At 44.1% G+C, this 24,279-nt stretch overlaps 1 protein-coding gene across 5 annotated transcripts in view; it reads right to left on the bottom strand.

Moving 5' to 3' along the window:
- LOC110501703 (E3 SUMO-protein ligase RanBP2) overlaps positions 1 to 24,279 on the bottom strand; it is a 33,994-nt gene that overhangs the window by 5,405 nt on the left and 4,310 nt on the right. For 3 of the 5 annotated variants that reach the window (XM_090215895.1, XM_090215896.1, XM_090215899.1), the window contains 12 exons: positions 23,294 to 23,472; positions 16,811 to 16,934; positions 16,323 to 16,481; positions 13,307 to 13,444; positions 12,990 to 13,121; positions 12,053 to 12,268; positions 11,803 to 11,886; positions 11,528 to 11,669; positions 11,295 to 11,395; positions 3,531 to 8,304; positions 2,967 to 3,044; positions 91 to 246 (listed from right to left, as the gene is read on the bottom strand). In XM_090215895.1, coding sequence (XP_090072021.1) covers positions 91 to 246; positions 2,967 to 3,044; positions 3,531 to 8,304; positions 11,295 to 11,395; positions 11,528 to 11,669; positions 11,803 to 11,886; positions 12,053 to 12,268; positions 12,990 to 13,121; positions 13,307 to 13,444; positions 16,323 to 16,481; positions 16,811 to 16,934; positions 23,294 to 23,472 — 6,283 coding nt within the window. The remainder of the gene's footprint in view (positions 1 to 90; positions 247 to 2,966; positions 3,045 to 3,530; positions 8,305 to 11,294; positions 11,396 to 11,527; positions 11,670 to 11,802; positions 11,887 to 12,052; positions 12,269 to 12,989; positions 13,122 to 13,306; positions 13,445 to 16,322; positions 16,482 to 16,810; positions 16,935 to 23,293; positions 23,473 to 24,279) is intronic. The other 2 variants (XM_090215897.1, XM_090215898.1) reach the window with 1 other exon arrangement.

Here is a 24,279-nt window from a genome sequence, read left to right as displayed (position 1 = left end):
CAGCACAAACTAACGTTAGCAACACTGTCAACTACAATTACCAAACGGTTGCTGATGCAGGTAAAAAAAAAGTTTGAGAGTGTTTCTCACCATCAGTCTGGTCGTCGCTGGTATATCCTGGTTCGTTCTGGTAGCAGAAGAAGGTGAGAGGCAGCAGGAGTTCCCTAGCCAGAAAAGCCTGCTCAACTGTTGGCTGCCTCACATACACCACTTCCACCTCACTGTCGGCCTCCGCATGGGAGGGTGCTATAACACAACACAAATGGTGAGACAACTCAGTCAGGAGGCCCCCTTCCTACAGAAAAGTGTACAGAACAGAGAGACACTGAGAGCAGGAACCGATTAATACAACTATATTCATCTACAAGGGGAATTTGATTTATTATTATTATTGAAAATTGCATCTACAGAAACTGTAATCTGATTCTAAAAGGCAGGCTAACATTTTATTAACTAGAAAGTCACAAAACCATTTCACTAAGCAGATAGGTGCATGTCTAGGGTTAGTTCCTCATCAAAACACATGCATCTAAAATAATTGACACCGTGCATTTCACCACACCGAGCGAGATGTCTCCTGTATCTCTGACAATGCTATTACTACTGAGTAAGTCAATCTCAAAAGCATCATAAACATTAGAACCATGGATCTATAGTGTACATGAGGCCAACCATAGAGGATAGCAGTTATACCATTTCTTCCTGCTGCTCTAAAACCAATTCAAAGATTACTGTCTAGTGGTAGAACAAGTTTTGCTTGTGACATACAGAACATGCTACCGGAGTTTCAACTCTGGCTCTTTCACTGGGACATATTGTAAATCTCTGGAACAAACCGAACCAGAGTGGGATTTGATTTTACACTGTTGCTACACATCCTGGACTACAAATGTGGGTGTGACAGCACATTTCTGTCAGCAAGCATGGTTGGAATCTCCCCGTGTCTCCTTTTAAACAGAGGGAGAAGTACTCTGAATCAGCGTCAACACAACTGGCTGCTACCAGGAACTTAGTCATTTCACCCCTCCAATAGCTAAACAGCTATCCTAACTTTCATCTGTAGAAATCTATATTTCACTAGAGTAAGAGTTAATGTCGAGTATCACACATGGGCATGCAGCTCATTAGGTTTGTACAGTGCATTCAGGAAGTATTCAGACCCCTTCCCCTTTCCCACATTTTGTTAAGTTACAGCCTTATTCTAAAATGGATTAAATAAATAAAACATCCTCCTCAATCTACACACAATACCCCATAATGACAAAGCGACATTTTTAGAATAAAAATGAATAAAACACTTTATTCTTTTTTTAACCCCTTCTTTCTCTACAATTTTGTGATATCCAATTCATATTCACAGTCTTGTCCCATCGCTGCAACTCCCGTGCAGACTCAGGAGAGGCGAAGGTCGAGAGCCATGTTGTTAGTATAATTTAATTATTATATAGGAAACACTGTAACTGATGACCGTGTCAGGGTGCTTTCAACCGGACCACCACAGGAGTCGCTAGAGCACGATTGGACAAGGAAATCCCGGTCGGCCAAACCCTCCCCTAACCCAGATGATGTTGGGCCAATTGTGCCATGGGCCATGGGTCTCCTTAGACTGCTGCGCCACTCGAAAGGACCAGAATTTTTTGCATATTTCATTCAAATAAAAAACAAAGAACTTATTTACATAAGTATTCAGACCCTTTGCTATGAGACTCGAAATTGAGCTCAGGTGCATCCTGTTTTCATTGATCATCCTTGAGATGTTCCTAAGACTTGATTGGAGTCCAATTGTGATAAATTCAATTGATTGGAAATGATTTGGAAAGGCACACAACTGTGTGTGGTCCCACAGTTCATGTCAGAGAAAAAAATCAAGCCATGAGTTCGAAGGAATTGTCCGTAGAGCTCTGAAACAGGATTTTTTCAAGGCAAAGATCTGAGGAAGGGTACCAAAACATTTCTGCAGCATTGAATGTCCCCTAGAACACAGTGGCCTCCATCAATATAATGCTTTATCTTGGCCAGGTCGCAATTGTAAATGAGAACTTGTTCTCAACTTGCCTACCTGGTTAAATAAAGGTAAAATAAAATAAAATAAATAAAAAATCTTAAATGGAAAAAGTTTAGAACAACAAAGACTCTTCCTAGAGCTGGCCCCCTGGCCAAACTGAGCAATTAGGGGAGAAGGGCCATGGTCAGGGAGGTGACCAAGAACCCATTTGTCACACTGAAAGAGCTTCAGAGTTCCTCTGTGGAGATGGGAAAACCTTCCAGAAAGACAACCATCTCTGGAGCACTCCAACAACCAGGCCTTTATGGTAGAGTGGCCAGACGAAAGCCACTGCTCAGTAAAAGGCACATGACAGCCTGCTTGGAGACAGCCAAAAAGGGTCTAAAGGACAGACCATGAGAAACAAGATTCTCTGGTCTGATGAAACCTAGATTGAACTCTGACATGAATGCCAAGGTTCAGGTCTGGAGGAAATCTGGCACCATCCCTACAGTGAAGCATGGTGGTGGCAGCATCATGCTGTGGGGATGTTTTTCAGCGGCAGGGACTGAGAGACTAGTCAGGATCAAGGGAAAGATGAACAGAGTAAAGCACAAAGATCCTTGATGAAAACCTGCTCCAGAGCGCTCAGGACTGGGGCGAAGGTTCACCTTCAACAAATTAGTGAGTAAAGGGTGTGAATACTTAGGTAAATGTAATGTTTATTTTTTAGACATTTGCAAAAATGTCTAAACCTGTTTTTGCTTTGTCATTGTGTGTAGATTGTGGGAACCAACAATTTTAGAATAAGACCAATGTAACAAAATGTGGGAAAAAATCTACTGTCTCTGAAAACTTTCCGAATGCACTGCATGTTCCACTCGTTGCGTGCTGGTTAAGACCGGCTACCAGGCAAGGCCAGACAGGTGCCAGCTGTGTAGGTGACGTGTCACAGAACACACATAGTGTGGTGACAGAGTACCTGGGGGCTCAAATTGGGTGGATGAGGTGCTGGTCCAAAAAGTCTTTGGGTTATCTTTGAAAAGCCTAAAGTCCAATCCTACAAAATAATGGTTGGCATGTGAGACAAACTAGAATTGGGGGTGGTTGGATTAAGAAATGAAGATGTATGAATGCATATTTGGTTAGCTTCAAGTTGCTGAACGTCATTGCATTAAGTAAGCGTAATGGATTAGGCCTATATCAATCTTTCTATATTTCGGTCCTGTCCCATAGAGAATGCTAGAGATATCTTTATATAAGTTCCATTATGGTGTCTGTAAACTCACGGGCAGCGCCATTGAGGCAATTTCCATTATTATTACCTCCTTCTTCTCCTCCTAGTTGGCAAACAAACTGAAAGGGTGCATACTGCCAACTAGTGTTTGCTCAGAAGTATAATTTACTGGCAGATGACTCGGATTAAATCATGTGATCCTTCCGTAACCCATAGGAAGTTCCACCCAGTTGACTACTTTCAGAATGGTGGGGACAGTGAACCACAATATCAACAAAAACGATCAAGAAAGGAAAACAAAAGGCTTACCCTTTTCTGAGATTTTGAATGCAGTTAAAGGCTGGGAGGTCCGACCGCTGTCTTTAACCTTGGAGCTCTCTGGAGAACTATCCTCCTTGGATGACGGTGGGCTGCTGCCGAAAAACTTTTGGAGAGAGTCTGTTCCAAAGAGGAACTTGGGTGGGGACATCACCATCCTGGAGAGGTTGAGAGGGCTATGTGGAGTACCGGTGGAGGACTTACAGTCAGGGGTGTGTAAAGTCTCATGATACAGCTCCGTCCGTTCTGTGGTGGTCTCCTCCAGGATGGCCACAGCAGCTCGTCCACACACGGTTGTCCCCGTCGCTATTGCTTCCTCCTGAGTAAAGGTCTCACTGGAGGCGATTGGAGTGACCAGAATCTCATTCTCTTGGGCAGTTTTAGCCTGGTCAAATATATCTCTGAAGGAGTTAGCCACATCCTTCAGTTTGAATCTCACAGCTAACTGCTCAACATTTCCCTTAGTTACCTCGGCAAAGTCAATAGCGCTCCAGACCCAGGCCTTCTCAGCACCCTTCATGGGCTCCAACTTCATAGAAGATGTGACCCAATGGTTGGCGCAGATTTTCAGGACTTGGTCTCTCCTCATGATGAGTCTTACTCGTTTGGTATCGCAGTTCTGCAGTATCTTGAGGTCTCCGATGCCTCTCTCCTTCCACTGGTTCAGGTCTTTGTCATAGCGATACAGCTTTGCCCTGTGGCTGAAACACACATTTTCATTCTCCTCTCCAGTGGAGATCTCCACCAGGTCTGGCAGGGGAACCACAGGCTCAAAGTACAGGCCGTCCCGCTCCTCCTCCTGGCTAATGTCCTGCTCCTCGTCCGCAGACACCCCGCTCTGGTTCATCTTGGCCAGCGACTTGGCGGGACTGACGACAGGCTGGAAGCTGAAGTTGAAGCCCTCTGTGGATTCTCCAAAGCAGAAGAGGTTCTTCCTGATTGGGCTGCTTTCCAGGGGTAAGGCGTAGACAGAGGTGTCAGCACTGTTGTCCAGAGCCTCCTCTCTCAGGTCATAGTTGTCCCATTCTAAGGTAGGGCCAGTGTTCTCTGCGTGGGGCTTGATATTCAGACCAGAGGTGTTACTGGCTGTCGTGATGTTAGCATGGCTGTCGTCCTCCTTGATCTTGGTTTTGTCATCGGTCAGGAAAGATTTAAGATCTTTCAGGCCGGACTTCATCTCCTCTGCCTTCTGGATGAGATGTGCAGTTCTGCCTGTGTCAACAAGCTTGTGAGGAGTCTGCAGTGGGATGTCTAACAGGAGCCTCTGACACTCCTCAAACTTCAGCTTGAACTCCTCAGCCAGCTCAGGGGTTTTAAACTTGGCAGCGAGTTGCTCCAGTCTGGCATCTCCATCAGAGAAGTCATTAGCCAGCCACATCCAGGCCTTGTCGGAGCCAGCCAAGGGCTTCAGGTTCATGGTGGTGGTGATCCAGTGGTTGGCACACACCTTCAGGACCTGCTCTCTCCTCATCAGCACTCTGAGCCTGCCATTGGTGGCGTTCTTCAGGAACTTGAGGACCCCAACGCCCCTCTCCTTCCACTGGCTGATGTCTCCATCAAACCTGAAGAGCTTCACTCTCTGGGAGTAGAGGGCCTGTTCGTCCTCTTCTCCTGTGACCAGGTCCACTTTCTCTGGCATCTGGACCACAGGCTCAAACTGGATATCGTCAATATCCTCTGTCTTGTATATGCCCTCTTCATCCTGGTCAGCTGAGGTGTCTGCCCTCTGGTTTGACTGAAGGGATGTGAACAACTGCTCACCAGCGCGGGTGAAGCCTTTGAAATTGGAGTCAGTCTGACCAAACTGGAAGTCTCCTTGTGAGTTTTTAGCCAAGTCTGCAAAACTGAAGTCGTTGGGTTTGCCAATGAAGAGGGGATTTTCATCCTGACCCGTCTTGTCCACTGACAGCACTGATGCATATACACTGACACCAGATTCCTTCTCTCTGTGCTGCTCTGCGATATTCTTCAGGAACATTGACGCAGATCCTGAAGCAGGGGTCTGAGTTTCAGCTGGTAGGGTTTCCTTTGCAGTTTCCTGAGTGCCAAACTTAAAGCCACCTGCTGGGATGGGCATGGTGAAAGAGAAGCCTGCAGCACTGGGGGTACTGCTTTCAGCCTGAGGAGGGGTCTCAAACTTGAAGGATGCAGGGGAACTTTTATCAACTTTGCCTGTGCCAAACTGCAAAGAGCTGTCACCCTTGAAGTTCGCTTTAAACCCAGTGCCTGTGGGTTGAGTAGAGGCAGTCCGACTCCCGAAGTTAAAGCTGAAGGATGAGCTGGAAGTGGCGGCTGTGGCGGCTGTGGCTATGCTCTTAAAATTGGGATTGGGCATCTGACAGGAGACACATTGACTAGCAGAGTCGTTGTTTCTGACTAGACATGTGTCACAGTCCCACTGTCCCTCCTGCCTGGCAAACATGGCCCTAAGAGAGGAGCTGCTAGCATTGGGGTTGGGTGTCTGGCAGGAAACACACTTAGAGGCAGATGCATCATTCCTCACTAGACAGGTGTCACAGTCCCATTGTCCATCCTTCCTTGAAAAAGCAGCACCAAAGTCTGACACTGTTGGCTCTGTTGTTGGTGCTACCTCTACTGTTGATTTTGCTGAAGGGTTAGGAGTTTGACAAGAAACACAACTGCTTGAAGAAGCCTCATTTCTTACAACGCATGTATCACAGTCCCATTGCCCTAGCTTTTTGCTGAATTGGGCACCAAATTCAGACCCAGTTGAGAGGGTTGCCAAAGCCGGGGCACCAAATGGCATGGTTGAGGGCTTTGATTCTGCTGCTCCATCTACATCTGTTTTGGCTACAGAGTTTGGAGTTTGACAAGAAACACAACTGCTAGCAGACTCCTCATTTCTAACAAGACACGTGTCACACTCCCACTGCCCTGGTTTTTTGCCAAACTGTGCACCAAATCCAGACCCAATTGAGAGGGTTGCCAAAGCCGGGGCACCAGCAGCAGGTTTTCCTGAAGGGTTAGGAGTTTGACAAGAGAGACATCTGTTTGCAAATGCCTCATTTCTTAAAGTGCATGTATCGCAGTCCCACTGCCCTGGATTTATGCCGAACTGCACACCAAATCCAGAGCCAAATGGCATGGTTGAGGGCTTTGATTCTGCTGCAACTTTTGTGGTTTCTTGCCTCTTTCCAAACTGGGCACCAAAACCAGCAGCAGGTATATAAGTGGTGCCACTGGTTCCAAACGTAAAGGAGGAGGGTATCTGAGCTCCAAAAGACCCAAATCCTTTTCCAATAGATCCTGCGCTGCTGGTGTCTTTTGACGAGTCAGCTCCAAATCCAAAGGTAAATCCTCCCACTGAAGCTGCCCCACTAGTAAAGCCTTTGATGTCAGTAGCCGGTGCGCTGTCCAGCTTTGATGGGGCATTAGGGTTGGCAGTCTGGCAGGCAACACACTGCATAACTTTAGCTGCATTTCTTACACAGCACACATCGCAGTCCCACTCCCCGTACTTCTTTGCAAATTGGGCAGCAAAGTTTGTCGCCAATGGAGCAGAGAGTTTAGGAAAATTATTTTTCCTATATGACTGATCTTGCTGCATTTTTGGAGATTTGGGAACGATCTTCTGAGCCTCTTCAAACTTTGTCTTGAAGAGCAATGCCTCGTCTTCCGTTTTGTACCGGATTGCCAGTTGCTCAGGCCTTGGTTCCTCATCTGCATAATCAACAGCATTCCAGACCCAGGACTTGTCAGATCCAGCATTTGGTTTCAGGAGCATGTCTGGCGTGATGTAGTGGTTAGCGCAGATCTTCAGAACCTGCTCCCTCCTCATCAGCAGACGCACTTTCCCTGATGTATTGTGCTTTAGGATTTTGACTAAGCCGATACCTCTCTCTTTCCACTCTTTTGTCTCCGCATCAAATCTGAACAGCTTGGCCCTGTTACAGAACATCTCCTCCTCTTCCTCCTCTCCAGTCTTCACGTCTACTTTGTCAGGGAGGGGCACAATAGGCTCAAAGTGAGGCCCATCCTCGTCCTCCTCCACATGAGTGCTGTCGTTATTGCTCTCGGCTCCCTTCTCCTCCTCTGCTGTGTTTGCCAGCCCAAATACCGGCGTGGTTACATCAGTGAAACTAAATGGCTGGTCAAATTTTCCAAACAGGTTTGGTTTGTCCTGGATCTGGATTGTGTCAGCAAAGGAGAACTCAGACGCACTTTTAGGGCCAAAGGTAAAAATCCCTCCCTGACTAGGAGGCTCTTGTGGCTTCCCCTCTGAGGGACCCTCAGATTTGGTGGGAATGTCTGACGTCAGAAGACCTAACAGGCTCTCATTGTTTTTGGACTTGAAGGTGAAGTCCCCGTCATTGGATTTAAAGTTGGAGTTGAATTTAAAGGCAGCGGATGATGGAGTGGACTGGGCGACTATTCCAGCACCAAAGCTAGGCAACTTAGGAGGCTCAGCAGGGATCGGCTGGCCAAAAGAGATCTTCCCAAAGCCCACAGGCTTCCCCTCGATGCTCTTTGGTGGTTGGACAGGTACAATGGAGGGCTTGGTGAAGTAGCCAGGCTCTGGGAGGGGAGGGTTTGTGGTGGGCTGAGAGTGTCCGTAGTATTCCTCACTGTATGGGGAGAGTAGACTGGTTGCTGGTGACTCGAAGCGGAGAGGGGCGCCGAAGACCTGATCTTGAGGAGGGTAGATGCAGGCTGGTGTTGACTGTAGGGGAGGTGTGTTTGTGGGCTGCTGGTAGGCATACATGTGCTGCTGGGGTGGCAGGCGGTTGATTCCATACACAGGAGCCTGAGACACAAGAGAAAGAAAAATGTATTCAAACTAAAACCTGTGCATTTCATATTTGCCACTGAAAAGTAGGGCTGGGCAATATCAAATTAAGTAAATTAATTCCAATGTATGTCTTTGCGCAATATTCCAAATGCCTGTATTGCAAGAATCAAGGTTTTTTTGTACTTTTCCTTTTTATAAAGGAAACGTCTCGTCTCCTTCGCTTCTTCTGTACACCCTCCCATTGACACCAGAGATCTGCATATAATGACGAGATGCACGTCTCCGCCCTAACAATGGGAGTTGGTGTCACCAAGGCAGGAAGGCATGCGACAAGCTTAGGCCCACAATAAGCCCATAGAAACGCATTTGGCTTATTTTGAACAGACTTTGCCTCTTCCTCACAGAATCACAGGCACACACACCAAGCCCCTCACGAAAACAAAGATGAGAGATCACATCTTCCTCCCTGAGGAGCTGTTTTAACTCACTATTTGCATTTGACGTCTGGTCCAACAGAATCGGTCATATGGACACCAAAACACATTGAGAAATGATTTTACCATAATAGAGATGTTAAAACGAGAGTAGCCTATCAATGACCATTGATTCTGGAAAATGAATGCTCAGTTTGTCGCATGTGGCATTGCGGTATCAAGTACCGCTAGCAGCATTTTAGCCAAATACTTTTATACTAGCTGTCTAGTCTGTGTTTTATAAATGTGCAATAAGCATAAAACACAACTGTATAAAGAAATTTCAACTTGTTTCTGAGGCCACTCGATTTCAATATCTGAACAAAGTGGACAAGCTAACATGCTGTTCAAACAGTTGGAGATGGACAGAAGGGTGTGTTGATAATCCAACTGTTCTGCCTTCTTAGCTAGAAAATAGATCCAGGTTAGCTAAAATTTAAATATAAAGATTAGCTAACTAGTCACTAGCACATGGGCTTGTGCTTGAGATGAATTGAGACCTTTATTAATTTTCTATAGCCTAATGCCTGCTACAAGAAGTTAGTCATTATTAGTGAATGTGCATTTTGCATGGTTCTGGTTAGACAGATCTGTGCTTACAAAAAGGCAGGTTAAATCATTTTGATAAAATATTACATTAGTGGGTCTTATTTTTATTTATTTAACTAGGCAAGTCAGTTAAGAACAAATTCTTACTTACAATGACGGCCTACACTGGCCAAACACAGACGAAGCTGGGTCAAATGTGCGCCGCCCTATGGGACTCCCAATCACGGACAGTTGTGATGGAGCCTGGATTCGAACTAGGGACTGTAGTGATGCCTCAACCACTGAGATGCAGTGCCTTAGACCGCTTTGCCACTTATGATTGTGGACGCCCTATATTTAGCCGAGGTATAACTTCACAAGCCCTGAATTCATTAGATTATTTCTGACTGTTTGAAATGCAGTGTATTTGACCTTTTAACTGTACAAAGCTTACTTCGAGAACTTTTTTTTTTTTTAGATATACGTACTAGTCAACTGTTTGGACACATACTCATTCCAGGGTCTTTCTTTTTTATATTTTCTACATTTTAGAATAATATTTAAGACTCTTCAAAGTAGCCAACCGTTGCCTTGATAACAGCTTTGCACACGCTTGACATTCTCTCAACCAGCTTCATGAGGTAGTCACATGGAATGCATTTAAATTAACAGGTGTGCCTTTTTCATTTGTGGAATTTCTATCCTTCTTAATGCATTTGAGCCAATCAGTTGTGTTGTGACAAGGTATGGGTGGTATACAGAAGATAGCCCTATTTGGTAAAAGACCAAGTCCATATTATGGCAAGAACAGCTCAAATAAGCAATGAGAAACAGTCCACTATTGCTTTAAGTCAATCTGGAAAATGTCAGGAACTTTGAAAGTTTCTTCAAGTGAGGCCGCAAAAACCATCAAACGCTATAATGAAACTGTCTCTCATGAGGACCACCACAGGAAGGGAAGACCCAAAGACTCTGCTGCAGAGGTAACTTGCCAGCCTCAGAAATTGAAGACCAAATAAATGCTTCAGTTCAAGTAATAGACACATCTCAACTTCAACTGTTCAGTGGAGACTGCGTGAATCAGGCGTTCATGGCCGAACTGCTGCAAAGAAACCACTACCAAAGGACACCAATAAAAAGAAGAGACTTGATTGGGCCAAGAAACACGAGAAATGGATATTAGACTGGTGGAAATCTGTTCTTTGGTCTGATGAGTCTAAATTTGAGATCTTTGGTTCCAAACGCCATGTCTTTGTGAGACGCAGGGTAGGTGAACGGATGATATCCGCATGTGTGGGTCCATGAAGCATGGAGGTGGTGTGGGGGTGCTTCGCTGGTGATACTGTCAGTGATTTATTTATAATTCAAGGCACACTTAACCAGCATGGCTACCACAGCATTCTGCAGCAATACACCATTCTATCTGGTTTGCGCTTATGGGGACTATCATTTGTTTTACAACAGGACAATGACTCAACACACCTTCAGACTGTGTAAGGGCTATTTGACCAAGAAGGAGAGTGATGAGTGATGCATCAGATGACCTGGCCTCCACAACCACCCAACCTCAACCCAATTGAGATGGTTTGGAATGAGCTGGACCGCAGAGTGAAGGAAAACCAGCCAACAAGTGCTCAGCATATGTGAGAACTCCTTCAAGACGGTTGGAAAAGCATTCCAGGTGAAATTGGTTGAGAGAATGCCAAGTGTGCAAAGCTGTCATCAAGGCAAAGGGTGGCTACTTTGAAGAATCTCAAACCCCTTTTTTGGTTACTACATGATTCCATATGGGTTATTTCATAGCTTTGATGTCTTCACTATTATTCTACAATGTAGAAAATAGTCTTAAAAAATATATTAAAAAACCTTGAATGAGTAGATGTGTCAAGAAATCAATATATTCATTTTTAGGCCATATCACCCAGCCCTACTGAAAATACTATCCCACTTTAAGTAACTAAACCATTCTCAATTCTTAAAGAATCCCAAGGTATAAACACATACCTTTGTTGGAGTAACATTGGCTGCCGTACGAAGGAGATACTGTCCGGCATTATAAGCGGGGGATTGATTGTAATACATAGAGGGTGCCTGTGTGGTGGCAACTGGAAACAAAAAGAGGAGGAAAGAGGGTATAATCAACATTCAGAATTTAATATCCTAAAAACATTGCTATTTCATTATTCCTTATATCACACAGTCAAACTACACAACTCAGTTGTGTACTGTGTTCCTACCAGTGAGGGGTGCTCCATGGAAGGTCTGTGCTGGGGGGTAGCCCTCCTGCATGCTCTCAGCCCCGTACCCATCTCCATACATTCTTTGGTGGGGTGACGCCATGCTGTCTGACGAGTGATGCCTCAGGTCATGGACCTCATTCTGCAACACAACCACACAGCACTTATCAACATAGAAACCATACATTAACATCTATAATTTAATTAATATGCACACTTGACATGGCTAACATCCATCTCCCATATCCTCAAAAACAATGAAGCCAAGGGCTGACCTTGAGGCTCTCCACCTGCTGGCAGAGCATCTGCAGGAGGGACTTCTGGTCCTCCGCCCAATGAGGTGGCGTCTTTGGGGAAATCTGGAAATGGAGGATAGTTTTTCCCCCCCATAAAGATATTTAAAATATTTATGTGAGAAAAACAACCTGTACAGTAAATCTGAGTGCATGTATGTTCATGTTTGAAAAATAGGAAGAGCAACTGTCTCACATATGTTTACAAGTCAACATTTATAATTAAAAGTACCAGGTGTCTTTTGGAGGGAGAGGCCAAGCTCTTGCTGGGGGAGGGGGTTAATGGGGCGAATTTGACACAAGAGACTGAAGCAGCAGGCTTAGTAAACTTTAGGCTGGAGTGGACCGGTCCGCCGTCGTCCTCTTCATCCATCGCTTCTCCACTCTCCTCCAGCTGCTGTTTCACATCGTTCAGGAGATCCATCACCTCCTCCATCGAAACGGGCAGCTGGGACATAACACAGTGAATATGGTTGAATGTCATGTCATGCTTCCAACTCTTAAACGTTTGATTATATGAAGGTAACTGTAGCCTACTGTTCAGGTGGGTTAAATGGAAACTCAAATCTGGACACTGATTGTAGGCCTATAACTTCTCACATAGCTTTAATATTAACTGCGGCAGGATTAAGCATTTCTTGCAGTAAAATGATACACAAAATATAGGCAACATTTTTACTCGGGAACAGGAGTGGAGAAATATGATTTCTTTCTTTCAGCATCTTGAGAGAATGGGAATGCTCAGTTAAATACCATCGGTAGAGGTGCCATCTTTATCTTTTTGTTGTTGTTGAGTTATTGCATTTTCTCAGATGTCAACTAGATTGAAGCATTCATTCTATCAATTTATTCTGGTGAGCAAGGGTTTATTTAGTCTTCTAGGGCAACATTTAATGACAGAAGAGAAGCTGCATGTATTTAATTATAGAGAAGATGACTAACAAATAGCCTACCAAAATGTCAGAAATTATTAGTAGAAACGTATCAAAATCATGCAACAACAAAAAAATCAAGCAACCCTATCAAAGAATGGTTCTGCGGTCTTTGACTATAGCCTATAGCGCATATTCTATATTTGTGGGTTAGGGTTGGGTGCAGGCCTCAGATTTAGCAATTGCGGGCAAGTGAACAAATAGCTGCCCGGCGCACCACTAGTGTGTGTGTCTAACCTTATCCATGTCGTCAGCGTTGGCGTTGTAGATCTTGGACAGGTAAGTTCTGAACTTCCTGAGGAACATGATGCACCTGTCCTGTGTCTCCTCCACCCCGCTACCGGCCTCCTCAGACAGACGCTGGAAGATCTACAAAACACAGATATATCAAAAGACAATTCATAACAAACACATTTTGTATGGTAAAACAGAGAAAAATGCTGGCAGAATTTATTTTTATTTTTTTACTGGGAGCTGCACTTAAAAGCATGGTGATAAAGTGCAGGTGACAGACTCCAAGACCAAGGTCGAGCAGTGAACCCCTCACTACATACCCTAGCTAGGTGCCAGTTAGACGAGATGTTGTTAATGGTCTCCAGGGTAGCGATAGCCTCCTCTGTCTTCCCCTCGATGTCCAGGAGGGTCGCAAATGCTATCTTGGCCTCCTCCTCAAAGCCCTTCACTGATGGGATCTGCGATGAACACAAACACACTAACCAATGAAAATAGAGCAATGCATACATTAAAACTGGTCTTGTCAATTTTCCAGCTTGGCAACAGTGATTACATGACGCCGGAGTGAATAGCGGCCGTTTTACAGGCTCCTGACCAATTGTGCTATTTTGTGTATTTTTTTGTCGTAATCTGAACTTTTTTGTACATAATGTTTCCACTATTGTTTCCTATGACCGAAAAAAAGCTTCTGAACATGAGAACAGCTATCACTAACCTCCATTTGGACGAGGACTTCTACTTCAATGAGTCGGAGGCAAAAGACATGGATTATCCCGGACCAGGCCCTGATCCACGACACTCGTATAGAGGCCGGCACACGAGCACCCTGGTGAGACTACCCTCGGTTCTATTGGCGAATGTGCAATCGCTGGAAAGAAAATTGGACGAGCTCTGTTCGAGACTATCCTATCAACAACTGTAAAATACTATGCTTCTTGGAGCTACAGCTGAACAAGGATATAGATAATATAAAAGCTACGTGGTTTGTCAATTCATCGACAGTACAGAACGACAGATCCAGGGCGGTGGTGGTGCGTTTCTTTATTAACAACAGCTGGTGCGCATTCTCAAATATTAAGGAAGTATCGATGTTCTGCTCGCCTGAGTTAGTGTAACTCATGATAAGCTGTAGACCATACTATTTACCAAGAGTATTAATCTGTATTTTTCCTAGTTGTATTCACCGCCACAAACCGATGCTGGCACTAAGACCGCACTCAACAAGCTGTATAAGACCATAAGCAAACAAGAAAATGCTCCTCCTTATGGACTGCACCAGATTTGCCAGTTCTTGCTGTGAGATGTTACCCCACTCTTCCACCAAGGTACCTGCAAGTTCCCGGACATTTCTAGGGGGAAATGGCCCTAGACTTCACCCTCTGATCCAACAGGTCCCAGACGTGCTCAACAGGGTTGAGATCGGGGCTCTTCGCTGGACATGGCAGAACACTGACATTCCTGTCTTGCAGGAAATCACACACAGAACGAGTAGTATGGCTGGTGGCATTGTCATGCTGGAGGGTCATGTCAGGATGAGCCTGCAGGAAGGATATCACATGAGGGAGGAGGATGTCTTCCCTGCAATGGCAACAAGCTCAGTCCGATGATGCTGTGACACACCGCCCCAGAGTATGACGGACCCTCACCTCCAAATCGATCTCACTCCAGAGTACAGGCCAACGGTGTTACGCTCATTCCTTCGACGATAAAGACAAAACTGCGACTCGTCAGTGAAGAGCACTTTTGTCAGTCCTGTCTGGTCCAGCGACGGTGGATTTCTGCCCATAGGCAACATTGTTGCCGGATATGTCTGGTGAGGGCCTGCCTTACAACAGGCCTACAAGCCCTCAGTCCAGCCTCTCTCAACCTATTGCAGACAGTCTGAGCACTGATGGAGGGATTGTGCGTTCCTGGTGTAACTTGGGCAGTTGTTGTTGCCATCCGCAGGTGTGATGTTCAGATGTACCGATCCTGTGCAGGTGTTGTTGTGACACGTGGTCTGCCACTGCGAGGACGATCAGCTGTCCGTCCTGTCTCCCTGTAGTGCTGTCTTAGGCGTCTCACAATACGGACATCGCTATTTATTGCCCTGGCTACATCTGCAGTCCTCATGCCTCCTTGCCGCATTCCTAAGGCACGTTCACGCAGATGAGCAGGGACCCTGGGCATCTTTCTTTTGGTGTGTTTCAGAGTCAGCAGAAGGGCCTCTTTAGTGTCCTAAGTTTTCATAACTGTGACCTTAATTGCCTACCGTCTGTAAACTGTTAGTGCCTTAACGACCGTTCCACAGGTGCATGTTCATTAATTGTTTATGGTTCATAGAACAAGCATGGGAAACAGTGTTTAAACCCTTTACAATGGGGATCTGTGCAGTTACTTGGATTTGACAAATTATCTTTGAAAGACAGGGTCCTGAAAACAGGACGTTTCTTTTTTGCTGAGTTTATGTATGTATGAAAGTGGAGGAGAGATTGAATTAATCCCTGCTTGTATTTATGGGAGGTATTGACATGTTGAATGCACCGAGCTGTCTGTTTGAACTACTGGAGTACAGCTCGGGCACCCATGCATACCAAACAAGACATGCCACCAGAGGTGTAGTATCCATGTAGTCTCTTCACAGTCCCTAAGTCCAGACTATGGAAGGAGCACAATACTAAATAGAGCCATGACTACATGGATCTCTATTCTACATCAAGTAACTCATGCAAGCAGTAAAATTAGATTTAAAAAAACAGATAAAAACCTTGTGGAACAGCGGGGACGGTATAAAGCAACACAAACATAGGCAGACATATGATAGCATACACACACGTACACATGGATTTTGTACTGTATATATGTGGTAGTGGTGGATTAGGGGCCTGACGGCACACGGTCTTGTGAATGTATTGTAATGTTTTGAAAATTGTATAAACAGTCTTAATTTTGCTGGACCCCAGGAAGAGTAGCTGCTGCCGGGACCCATAATAAATACAAATATAGATCCTGATTGCCTAGTCACTTTTAACCCGACCTACATGTACTGTGTACACAGTGTATTACCTCAATTACCTCGTACCGCTGCTCATTGACTCGGTACTCCTTGTATATAGCTTCGTTATTGTTTTTATTGTGTTACTATTTCCCTTTTTATTTAAACAAAATGTGTCTTAACACTGCACTTCTTTGAATGGGCTCGTAGGTACGCATTTCACTGTAAAGTCTACACCTGTTGGATTCGGCGCATGTAACCAATAAAATTCAATTTGATATCAAAAGTCTACACACATGCCAATGCTTTAACTCAGCAGACTAACAGTGTTGGTCAAAGAAGCAGCTGTGGTGGTAGCTCACCTCTATGTCTCTAGAGGGGAAGTGTATGAACAGGGGGTCCAGGGGTTCAGGGATGCCACGTCTCCTCTTGATCTTGTCCAGCAGGGGGAGCACCACGTTCCAGTAGTGGACACTCCGCCTTATGTACTCGTGGTCGCAGTATGAGTTCACACCAAACCCCTGGGAATTACATCAGAACAGATTTAATGGAATTACATGCAGAAATGTAATTCCTTCAAAACCATGAATTTTTACTAAGGACACCTCATTCAGTGTTGCATTCTCAGTTATTTTGTTTTATATATAGTCATAATTTACTTTACCAAAGGGATTTTGTGGAATATTCTCGCTAGTCTGAGAGTTATAAATAATAATCATACAAAGTTATAAATACTATTGAATAAATGCGGAGGTAATCATTTCAGACAGACACCTAGCACATATCATGTTCACTAATGTAGTGTGTGACAGAAAAAGGCAGGTGTCTCATCTGGCTGAGGTGTGTGTACCGCTGAGCTGAGGTGCTGGGCCCAGTGTATGGGCAGGGCTGGTTGAAGGCCATGTTTCTCTCCGGCTCGCAAGGTGCTTAGTCCATGTTGAACTGTCATCCTCAGTTTGGCTGACATGCCAGGCCTACAAACACAGATACACAGAGAGTATTATACATACTAGGCCCGCAGACAGAAGCAGAACCATAGTCATGTTAACCACAGAGCCATCAGTCAGCGTGACTTCTCCATCCTGGGCTTTTACATTTTAACACTGACCTTAAATCAGATCTTATGGTAACACTTTACTTCATAACCATGTCATAAAAGCTGAAAAATTGTCATAACCTGTCATAACCCGTACATTTAGACCTGTTGTGACATATTGCATTATTTTATGGCTGTTATGACACCTACATAGGAGTGTCAAAATCCACATTTACTCAAATGTGTTTTTTCCCTGCCAAGAAGTTTCCTTTCGTTTGAAAGTTTTTTTTAATGTCCTTTGTTGTTGAAATTAATTATTTGCAGTCATGTTTCCCCCCCCATCATATTTTAAATAACTTGTAGAAAATATACTTTATGGCACGGTCATGAAGCATTATGACCATCCTGTGTCACATTACTTGGACTAAGAAAATGCATTGACACTGTCATGAAGCAGTGTGACCATCCTGTGTCACATTACTTGGACTAAGAAAATGCATTGACACTGTCATGAAGCAGTGTGACCATTTTGTGTCACATTACTTGGACTAAGAAAATGCATTGACACTGTCATGAAGCATTATGACCATCCTGTGTCACATTACTTGGACTAAGAAAATGCATTGACACTGTCATGAAGCATTGTGACCATCCTGTGTCACATTACTTGGACTAAGAAAATGCATTGACACTGTCATGAAGCATTGTGACCATCCTGTGTCACATTACTTGGACTAAGAAAATGCATTGACACTGTTATGAAGCATTATGACCATCATAATCATATAAGCCAGATAGGCCTATCACGTACATGCCCTTATGTCGGTTGTCAGTCAAAAAGAGGGTGTCCTGTCCTGCTCCTAAAATATGCTACTGCATTCATCCCATTCATCAGAAACAGAGCATTGGGGTAGGTGTGCACAATTAAAATAATTTAATATGTTGAATTTCATACTGTTGACAAGTTGGCTATAGTGTAATGGAATGTTTTGCCTTGTGTGGAAGGTTGAGATACTCTTATGTAGGTGTCATAACCAGCCATAAAAATAACGCAATATGTCACAACAGCTCTAAAAAACAAAAATATAAAAATGCAACATTTTCAACTAAATAAATTCATTAGGCCCTAATCTCTGGATTTCACATGACTGGGTAGGGGCGTAGCCATGGGTGAGCATAGGCCCATCCACTTGGGAGCCCGGCCCAGCCAATCACAATGAGTTTTCCCCCACAAAAGGGCTTAATTACAGACAGAAAGACTCAGTTTCATCAGCTGTCCGGGTGACTGGTCTCAGAAGTGAAGAAGCCAGATGTGGAGGTCCCCGGCTGGCGTGGTCACACGTAGTCTGCAGTTGTGAGATCGATTAGACGTACTGCCAAATTCTCTAAGACGACGTTGGAGGTGACTTACGGTAGCGAAACGAACATTAAATTATCTGGCAACAACTCGTGGACATTCCTGCAGTCAGCATGCCAATTGCATGCTCCATCAAAACTTGAGACATCTGTAGCGTTGTGTGACCAAACTGCACATTTAGAGTGGCCTTTTATTGTCCCCAGCAGAAGGTGCACCTGTGTAATGATCATGCTGTTTAACCATCATCGGATGGGGCCCACAGTGTCTCCTGACCCCTCCTGTCTCAGCCTCCAGTATTTATGCTGCAATAGTTTATGTGTCAGGGGGCTAGGGTCAGTCTGTTATATCTGGAGTATTTCCCATGTCTTATCCGGTGTCCTGTGTGAATTTAAGTATGCGCTCTCTAATTCTCTCTTGCTCTCTCTCAGGGGACTTGAGCCCTAGGACCATGCCTCAGGACTACCTGGCATGATGTCTCCTTGCTGTCCCCAGTCCACCTGGCCGTGCTGCTGCTCCAGTTTAAACGGTTCTGCCTGCGGCTATGGAACCCTGACCTGTTCACCGGACGTGCTACGTAGCACCCAGACCTGCTGTTTTCAACTCTCTAGAGACAGCAGGAGCGGTAGAGATACTCTCAATGATCAGCTATGAAAGGCCAACTGACATTTACTCCTGAGGAGCTGACTTGTTGCACCCTCGACAACTACCCTGATTATTATTATTTGATCATGCTGGTCATTTATGAACATTTGAACATCTTGGCCATATTCTGTTATAATCTCCACCCGGCACAGCAAGAAGAGGACTGGCCACCGCTCATAGCCTGGTTCCTCTCTAGGTTTCGGCCTTTCTAGGGAGTTTTTCCAAGTCACCGTGCTTCTACACCTGCATTGCTTGCTGTTTGGGGTTTTAGGCTGTGTTTCTGTACAGCACTTTGATATATTAGCTGATGTAAGAAGGGCTACATAAATACATTTGAGATGTGATATATAGTACCAGTCAAACGTTTAGACACCTACTTATTCAAGGGTTTTTCTTTATTTTGACTATTTTCTATATTGTAGAATAGTGAAGACAAAAAAACTATAAAAGAACACATATGGAACACCGCGTTAAACAATTCAAAATATATTTTATATTTCAGATTCTTCAAAGTAGCCACCTTTTGCCTTGATGACAGCATTGCACACTCTTGCCATTCTCGCAATCAGCTACAGTGCCTTGCGAAAGTATTCGGCCCCCTTGAACTTTGCGACCTTTTGCCACATTTCAGGCTTCAAACATAAAGATATAAAACTGTATTTTTTTGTGAAGAATCAACAACAAGTGGGACACAATCATGAAGTGGAACGACATTTATTGGATATTTCAAACTTTTTTTAACAAATCAAAAACTGAAAAATTGGGCGTGCAAACTTATTCAGCCCCCTTAAGTTAATACTTTGTAGCGCCACCTTTTGCTGCGATTACAGCTGTAAGTCGCTTGGGGTATGTCTCTATCAGTTTTGCACATCAAGAGACTGACATTTTTTCCCATTCCTCCTTGCAAAACAGCTCGAGCTCAGTGAGGTTGGATGGAGAGCATTTGTGAACAGCAGTTTTCAGTTCTTTCCACAGATTCTCGATTGGATTCAGGTCTGGACTTTGACTTGGCCATTCTAACACCTGGATATGTTTATTTTTGAACCATTCCATTGTAGATTTTGCTTTATGTTTTGGATCATTGTCTTGTTGGAAGACAAATCTCCGTCCCAGTCTCAGGTTTTTGCAGACTCCATCAGGTTTTCTTCCAGAATGGTCCTGTATTTGGCTCCATCCATCTTCCCATCAATTTTAACCATCTTCCCTGTCCCTGCTGAAGAAAAGCAGGCCCAAACCATGATGCTGCCACCACCATGTTTGACAGTGGGGATGGTGTGTTCAGGGTGATGAGCTGTGTTGCTTTTACGCCAAACATAACGTTTTGCATTGTTGCCAAAAAGTTCAATTTTGGTTTCATCTGACCAGAGCACCTTCTTCCACATGTTTGGTGTGTCTCCCAGGTGGCTTGTGGCAAACTTTAAACGACACTTTTTATGGATATCTTTAAGAAATGGCTTTCTTCTTGCCACTCTTCCATAAAGGCCAGATTTGTGCAATATACGACTGATTGTTGTCCTATGGACAGAGTCTCCCACCTCAGCTGTAGATCTCTGCAGTTCATCCAGTGTGATCATGGGCCTCTTGGCTGCATCTCTGATCAGTCTTCTCCTTGTATGAGCTGAAAGTTTAGAGGGACGGCCAGGTCTTGGTAGATTTGCAGTGGTCTGATACTCCTTCCATTTCAATATTATCGCTTGCACAGTGCTCCTTGGGATGTTTAAAGCTTGGGAAATGTTTTTGTATCCAAATCCGGCTTTAAACTTCTTCACAACAGTATCTCAGACCTGCCTGGTGTGTTCCTTGTTCTTCATGATGCTCTCTGCGCTTTTAATGGACCTCTGAGACTATCACAGTGCAGGTGCATTTATACGGAGACTTGATTACACACAGGTGGATTGTATTTATCATCATTAGTCATTTTAGGTCAACATTGGATCATTCAGAGATCCTCACTGAACTTCTGGAGAGAGTTTGCTGCACTGAAAGTAAAGGGGCTGAATAATTTTGCACGCCCAATTATTCAGTTTTTGATTTGTTAAAAAACGTTGAAATATCCAATAAATGTCGTTCCACTTCATGATTGTGTCCCACTTGTTGTTGATTCTTCACAAAAAAATACAGTTTTATATCTTTATGTTTGAAGCCTGAAATGTGGCAAAAGGTCGCAAAGTTCAAGGGGGCCGAATACTTTCGCAAGGCACTGTACATGGGGTAGTCACCTGGAATGCATTTCAATTAACAGGTGTGCCTTGTTAAAAGTTCATTTGTGGAATTTATTTCCTTCTTCATGCTTTTTAACCAATCAGTTGTGTTGTGACAAGGTATACAGAAGATGGTCTTTTACCAAATAGGGCTAAGTCCATATTATGGCAAGAACAGCTCAAATAAGCAAAGAGAAACAACAGTCCATTACTTTAAGACATGAAGGTAGTCAATCTGGAAAATTTCAAGAATTTTGAAAGTTTCTTCAAGTGCAGTCGCAAAAACCGTCAAGCGCTATGATGAAACTGGCTCTCATGAGGACCGCCACAGGAAAGGAAGACCCAGAATTACCTCTGCTGCAGAGGATAAGTTCATTAGTTACCAGCCTCAGAAATTGCAGCCCAAATAAATGCTTCAGTTCAACAGACATCTCAACATCAACTGTTAAGAGGAGACCGTGTAAATCAGGCCTTCATGGTCAATTGCTGCAAAGAAACCACTACCAAAGGACACCAATAAAAAGAAGAGGCTTGCTTGGGCCAAGCAATGGATATTAGACTGATGGAAATCTGTTCTTGGGTCAGATGAGTGCAAATATGCGATTTTTGGTTCCAACTGCCATGTCTTTGTGATACGCAGAGTAGGTGAAAGGATGATCTCCGCATGTGTGGATCCCGCTGTGAAGCATGGAGGTGGTGGTGTGATGGTGCTTTGCTGGTGACACGGTCAGTGATTTATTTAGAATTCAAGGCTCACTTAACCAGCATGGCTACCACAGCATCCTGCAGCGATACGCAATCCCATCTGTTTGCACTTATTGGGACTATCATTTGTTTTTCAACAGGACAATGACTCAACACACCTCCAGGCTGTGTAAGGGCTATTTGACCAAGAAGGAGAGTGATGGGGTGCTGCATCAGATGACCTTGCCTCCACAACCACCCGACCTCAACCCAATTGAGATGGTTTGGGATGATTTGGATCGCAGAGTGAAGGAAAAGCAGCCAACAAGTGCTCAGCATATGTGGGAACTCCTTCAAGACTGTTGGAAAAGCATCCCAGGTGAAGCTGGATGAATGCCAAGAGTACACAAAGCTGTCATCAAGGCAAGGGGTGGCTACTTTGAAAAAAATCGCAAACAACTTTTTTGGTTACTACATGATTCCATGTGTGTTACTTCATAGTTTATGTCTTCACTATAATTCTACAACATAGAAAAACATTTAAATAAAGAAAAACCCTTGAATGAGTAGGTGTGTTCAAACTTATGACTGGAACTGTATATGTCATGACAGTGTTATGACACTGGGTGTCAAGTGTTACCAACATATAATATCAGTGATCAGTTCAAGTGAAGGAAGGAGGAAGGGTGGGTGCCTGGGTCATTTTTACAGAGCTTGTTTGTGTAGTCTCGTGTGGCCTTGCTGGGTCATTGTTACAGAGCTTGTTTGTGTAGTCCCGTGTGGCTCCGCTGGGTCATTTTTACAGAGCTTGTTTGTGTAGTCCCGTGTGGCTCCGCTGGGTCATTTTTACAGAGCTTGTTTGTGTAGTCCCGTGTGGCTCCGCTGGGTCATTTTTACAGAGCTTGTATGTGTAGTCCCGTGTGGCTCCGCTGGGTCATTTTTACAGAGCTTGTTTGTGTAGTCCCGTGTGGCTCCGCTGGGTCATTTTTACAGAGCTTGTTTGTGTAGTCCCGTGTGGCTCCGCTGGGTCATTTTTACAGAGCTTGTTTGTGTAGTCCCGTGTGGCTCCGCTGGGTCATTTTTACAGAGCTTGTTTGTGTAGTCCCGTGTGGCTCCGCTGGGTCATTTTTACAGAGCTTGTTTGTGTAGTCCCGTGTGGCTCCGCTGGGTCATTTTTACAGAGCTTGTTTGTGTAATCCCGTGTGGCTCCGCTGGGTCATTTTTACAGAGCTTGTATGTGTAGTCCCGTGTGGCTCCGTTGGTAGAGCATGGCAGTATAAAAAAAAGCTGAAATATATGCACTCACTCTGGAAAGTAGTGTCTGCTAAATTACTAGAATGTAAAATGTAGTAAAACACTTGATTTCAGACAACTATCACATAACTACAGAGATTATAACCCATCGTGACTCACGCTGCTCGTTTGTGTATGAGCCTGTAGACTGCGTCCCACCAGTCCCTCTGTCTGTCTGTGAAGAGGCGGTGGAGGAGTGGCAGGGGCAGGCAGCGGGGCTCATGTTGATCAGTAGAAGTGATCCTGGCCCTCTCCTGGAGCTGGGTGTGACTGCACCACACCACCCCACACAGGAACACCTAGACAGGAGGGAATCATCCCAGTGTATTGTTAGAAGGACCTAAACAAGTTCTTTGCATTAGTTTTTAGTGCATTACAGGTCATTGTATGAATGAAAAATTAAGCAAAAGGAAACCATCAATGATATGATACGAAGGACAGTATTAAGATCGTTATAAGGCCGTAACTGAACAGCATAGATATTGTTAGTGCTGAGCGAATAAACAATATTTGTTATTTTCCTGTTTTTAAACAACTAATTGACCGATGTCGTTCAATTATTTGAATTCCAATTCGTTACGGTTTTTTTTCTGATCTCAATGCGCAGATTGCGCTGCAGTTTCTCTAGAGATAAATCAGATCTAGCTCAAAATGAGATGCGATGAGGTATGGAGTTGTAGTTTCCAACAGGCCAATGTTCTACATAATTTAGTGCAGAAAACATGATAATTAACTACAATAACCATAATCCATCGTGCAGCTAGTTGTCGGTGTGTGTTTCTTTTACACCTGCTAGGTAAGGGAAAGAAGAATGCGCGATCAAGAAGTAATTCCAAGAGAGCAGTTTCTTCATGAGGGAGTACCTGAAAATACACGATCTAAGTGATTGATAGTTGGTATTCAGCAGTCATAAAAGTGTTCCTTATTTACTTCGAAGAACTACTAAAATAGTGATTTTGTCAGACATCAGCTCTATAGAGATGAGATGACTTGAAATAAAGTAATCAAATAAAACAAATGTAATATACACAACTGAAATATTTTATTAAAGTAATGTGAATAAATGATGGTTAATAAGTGATAAGCAGTCATGGGCAGTCACTACC

This window comes from Oncorhynchus mykiss, chromosome 22 (assembly GCF_057628025.1).
Source record: "Oncorhynchus mykiss isolate SJ-2025 chromosome 22, ASM5762802v1, whole genome shotgun sequence".
Lineage (NCBI taxonomy): Eukaryota > Metazoa > Chordata > Actinopteri > Salmoniformes > Salmonidae > Oncorhynchus > Oncorhynchus mykiss.
This window is presented reverse-complemented; position numbering and strand designations above follow the sequence as displayed.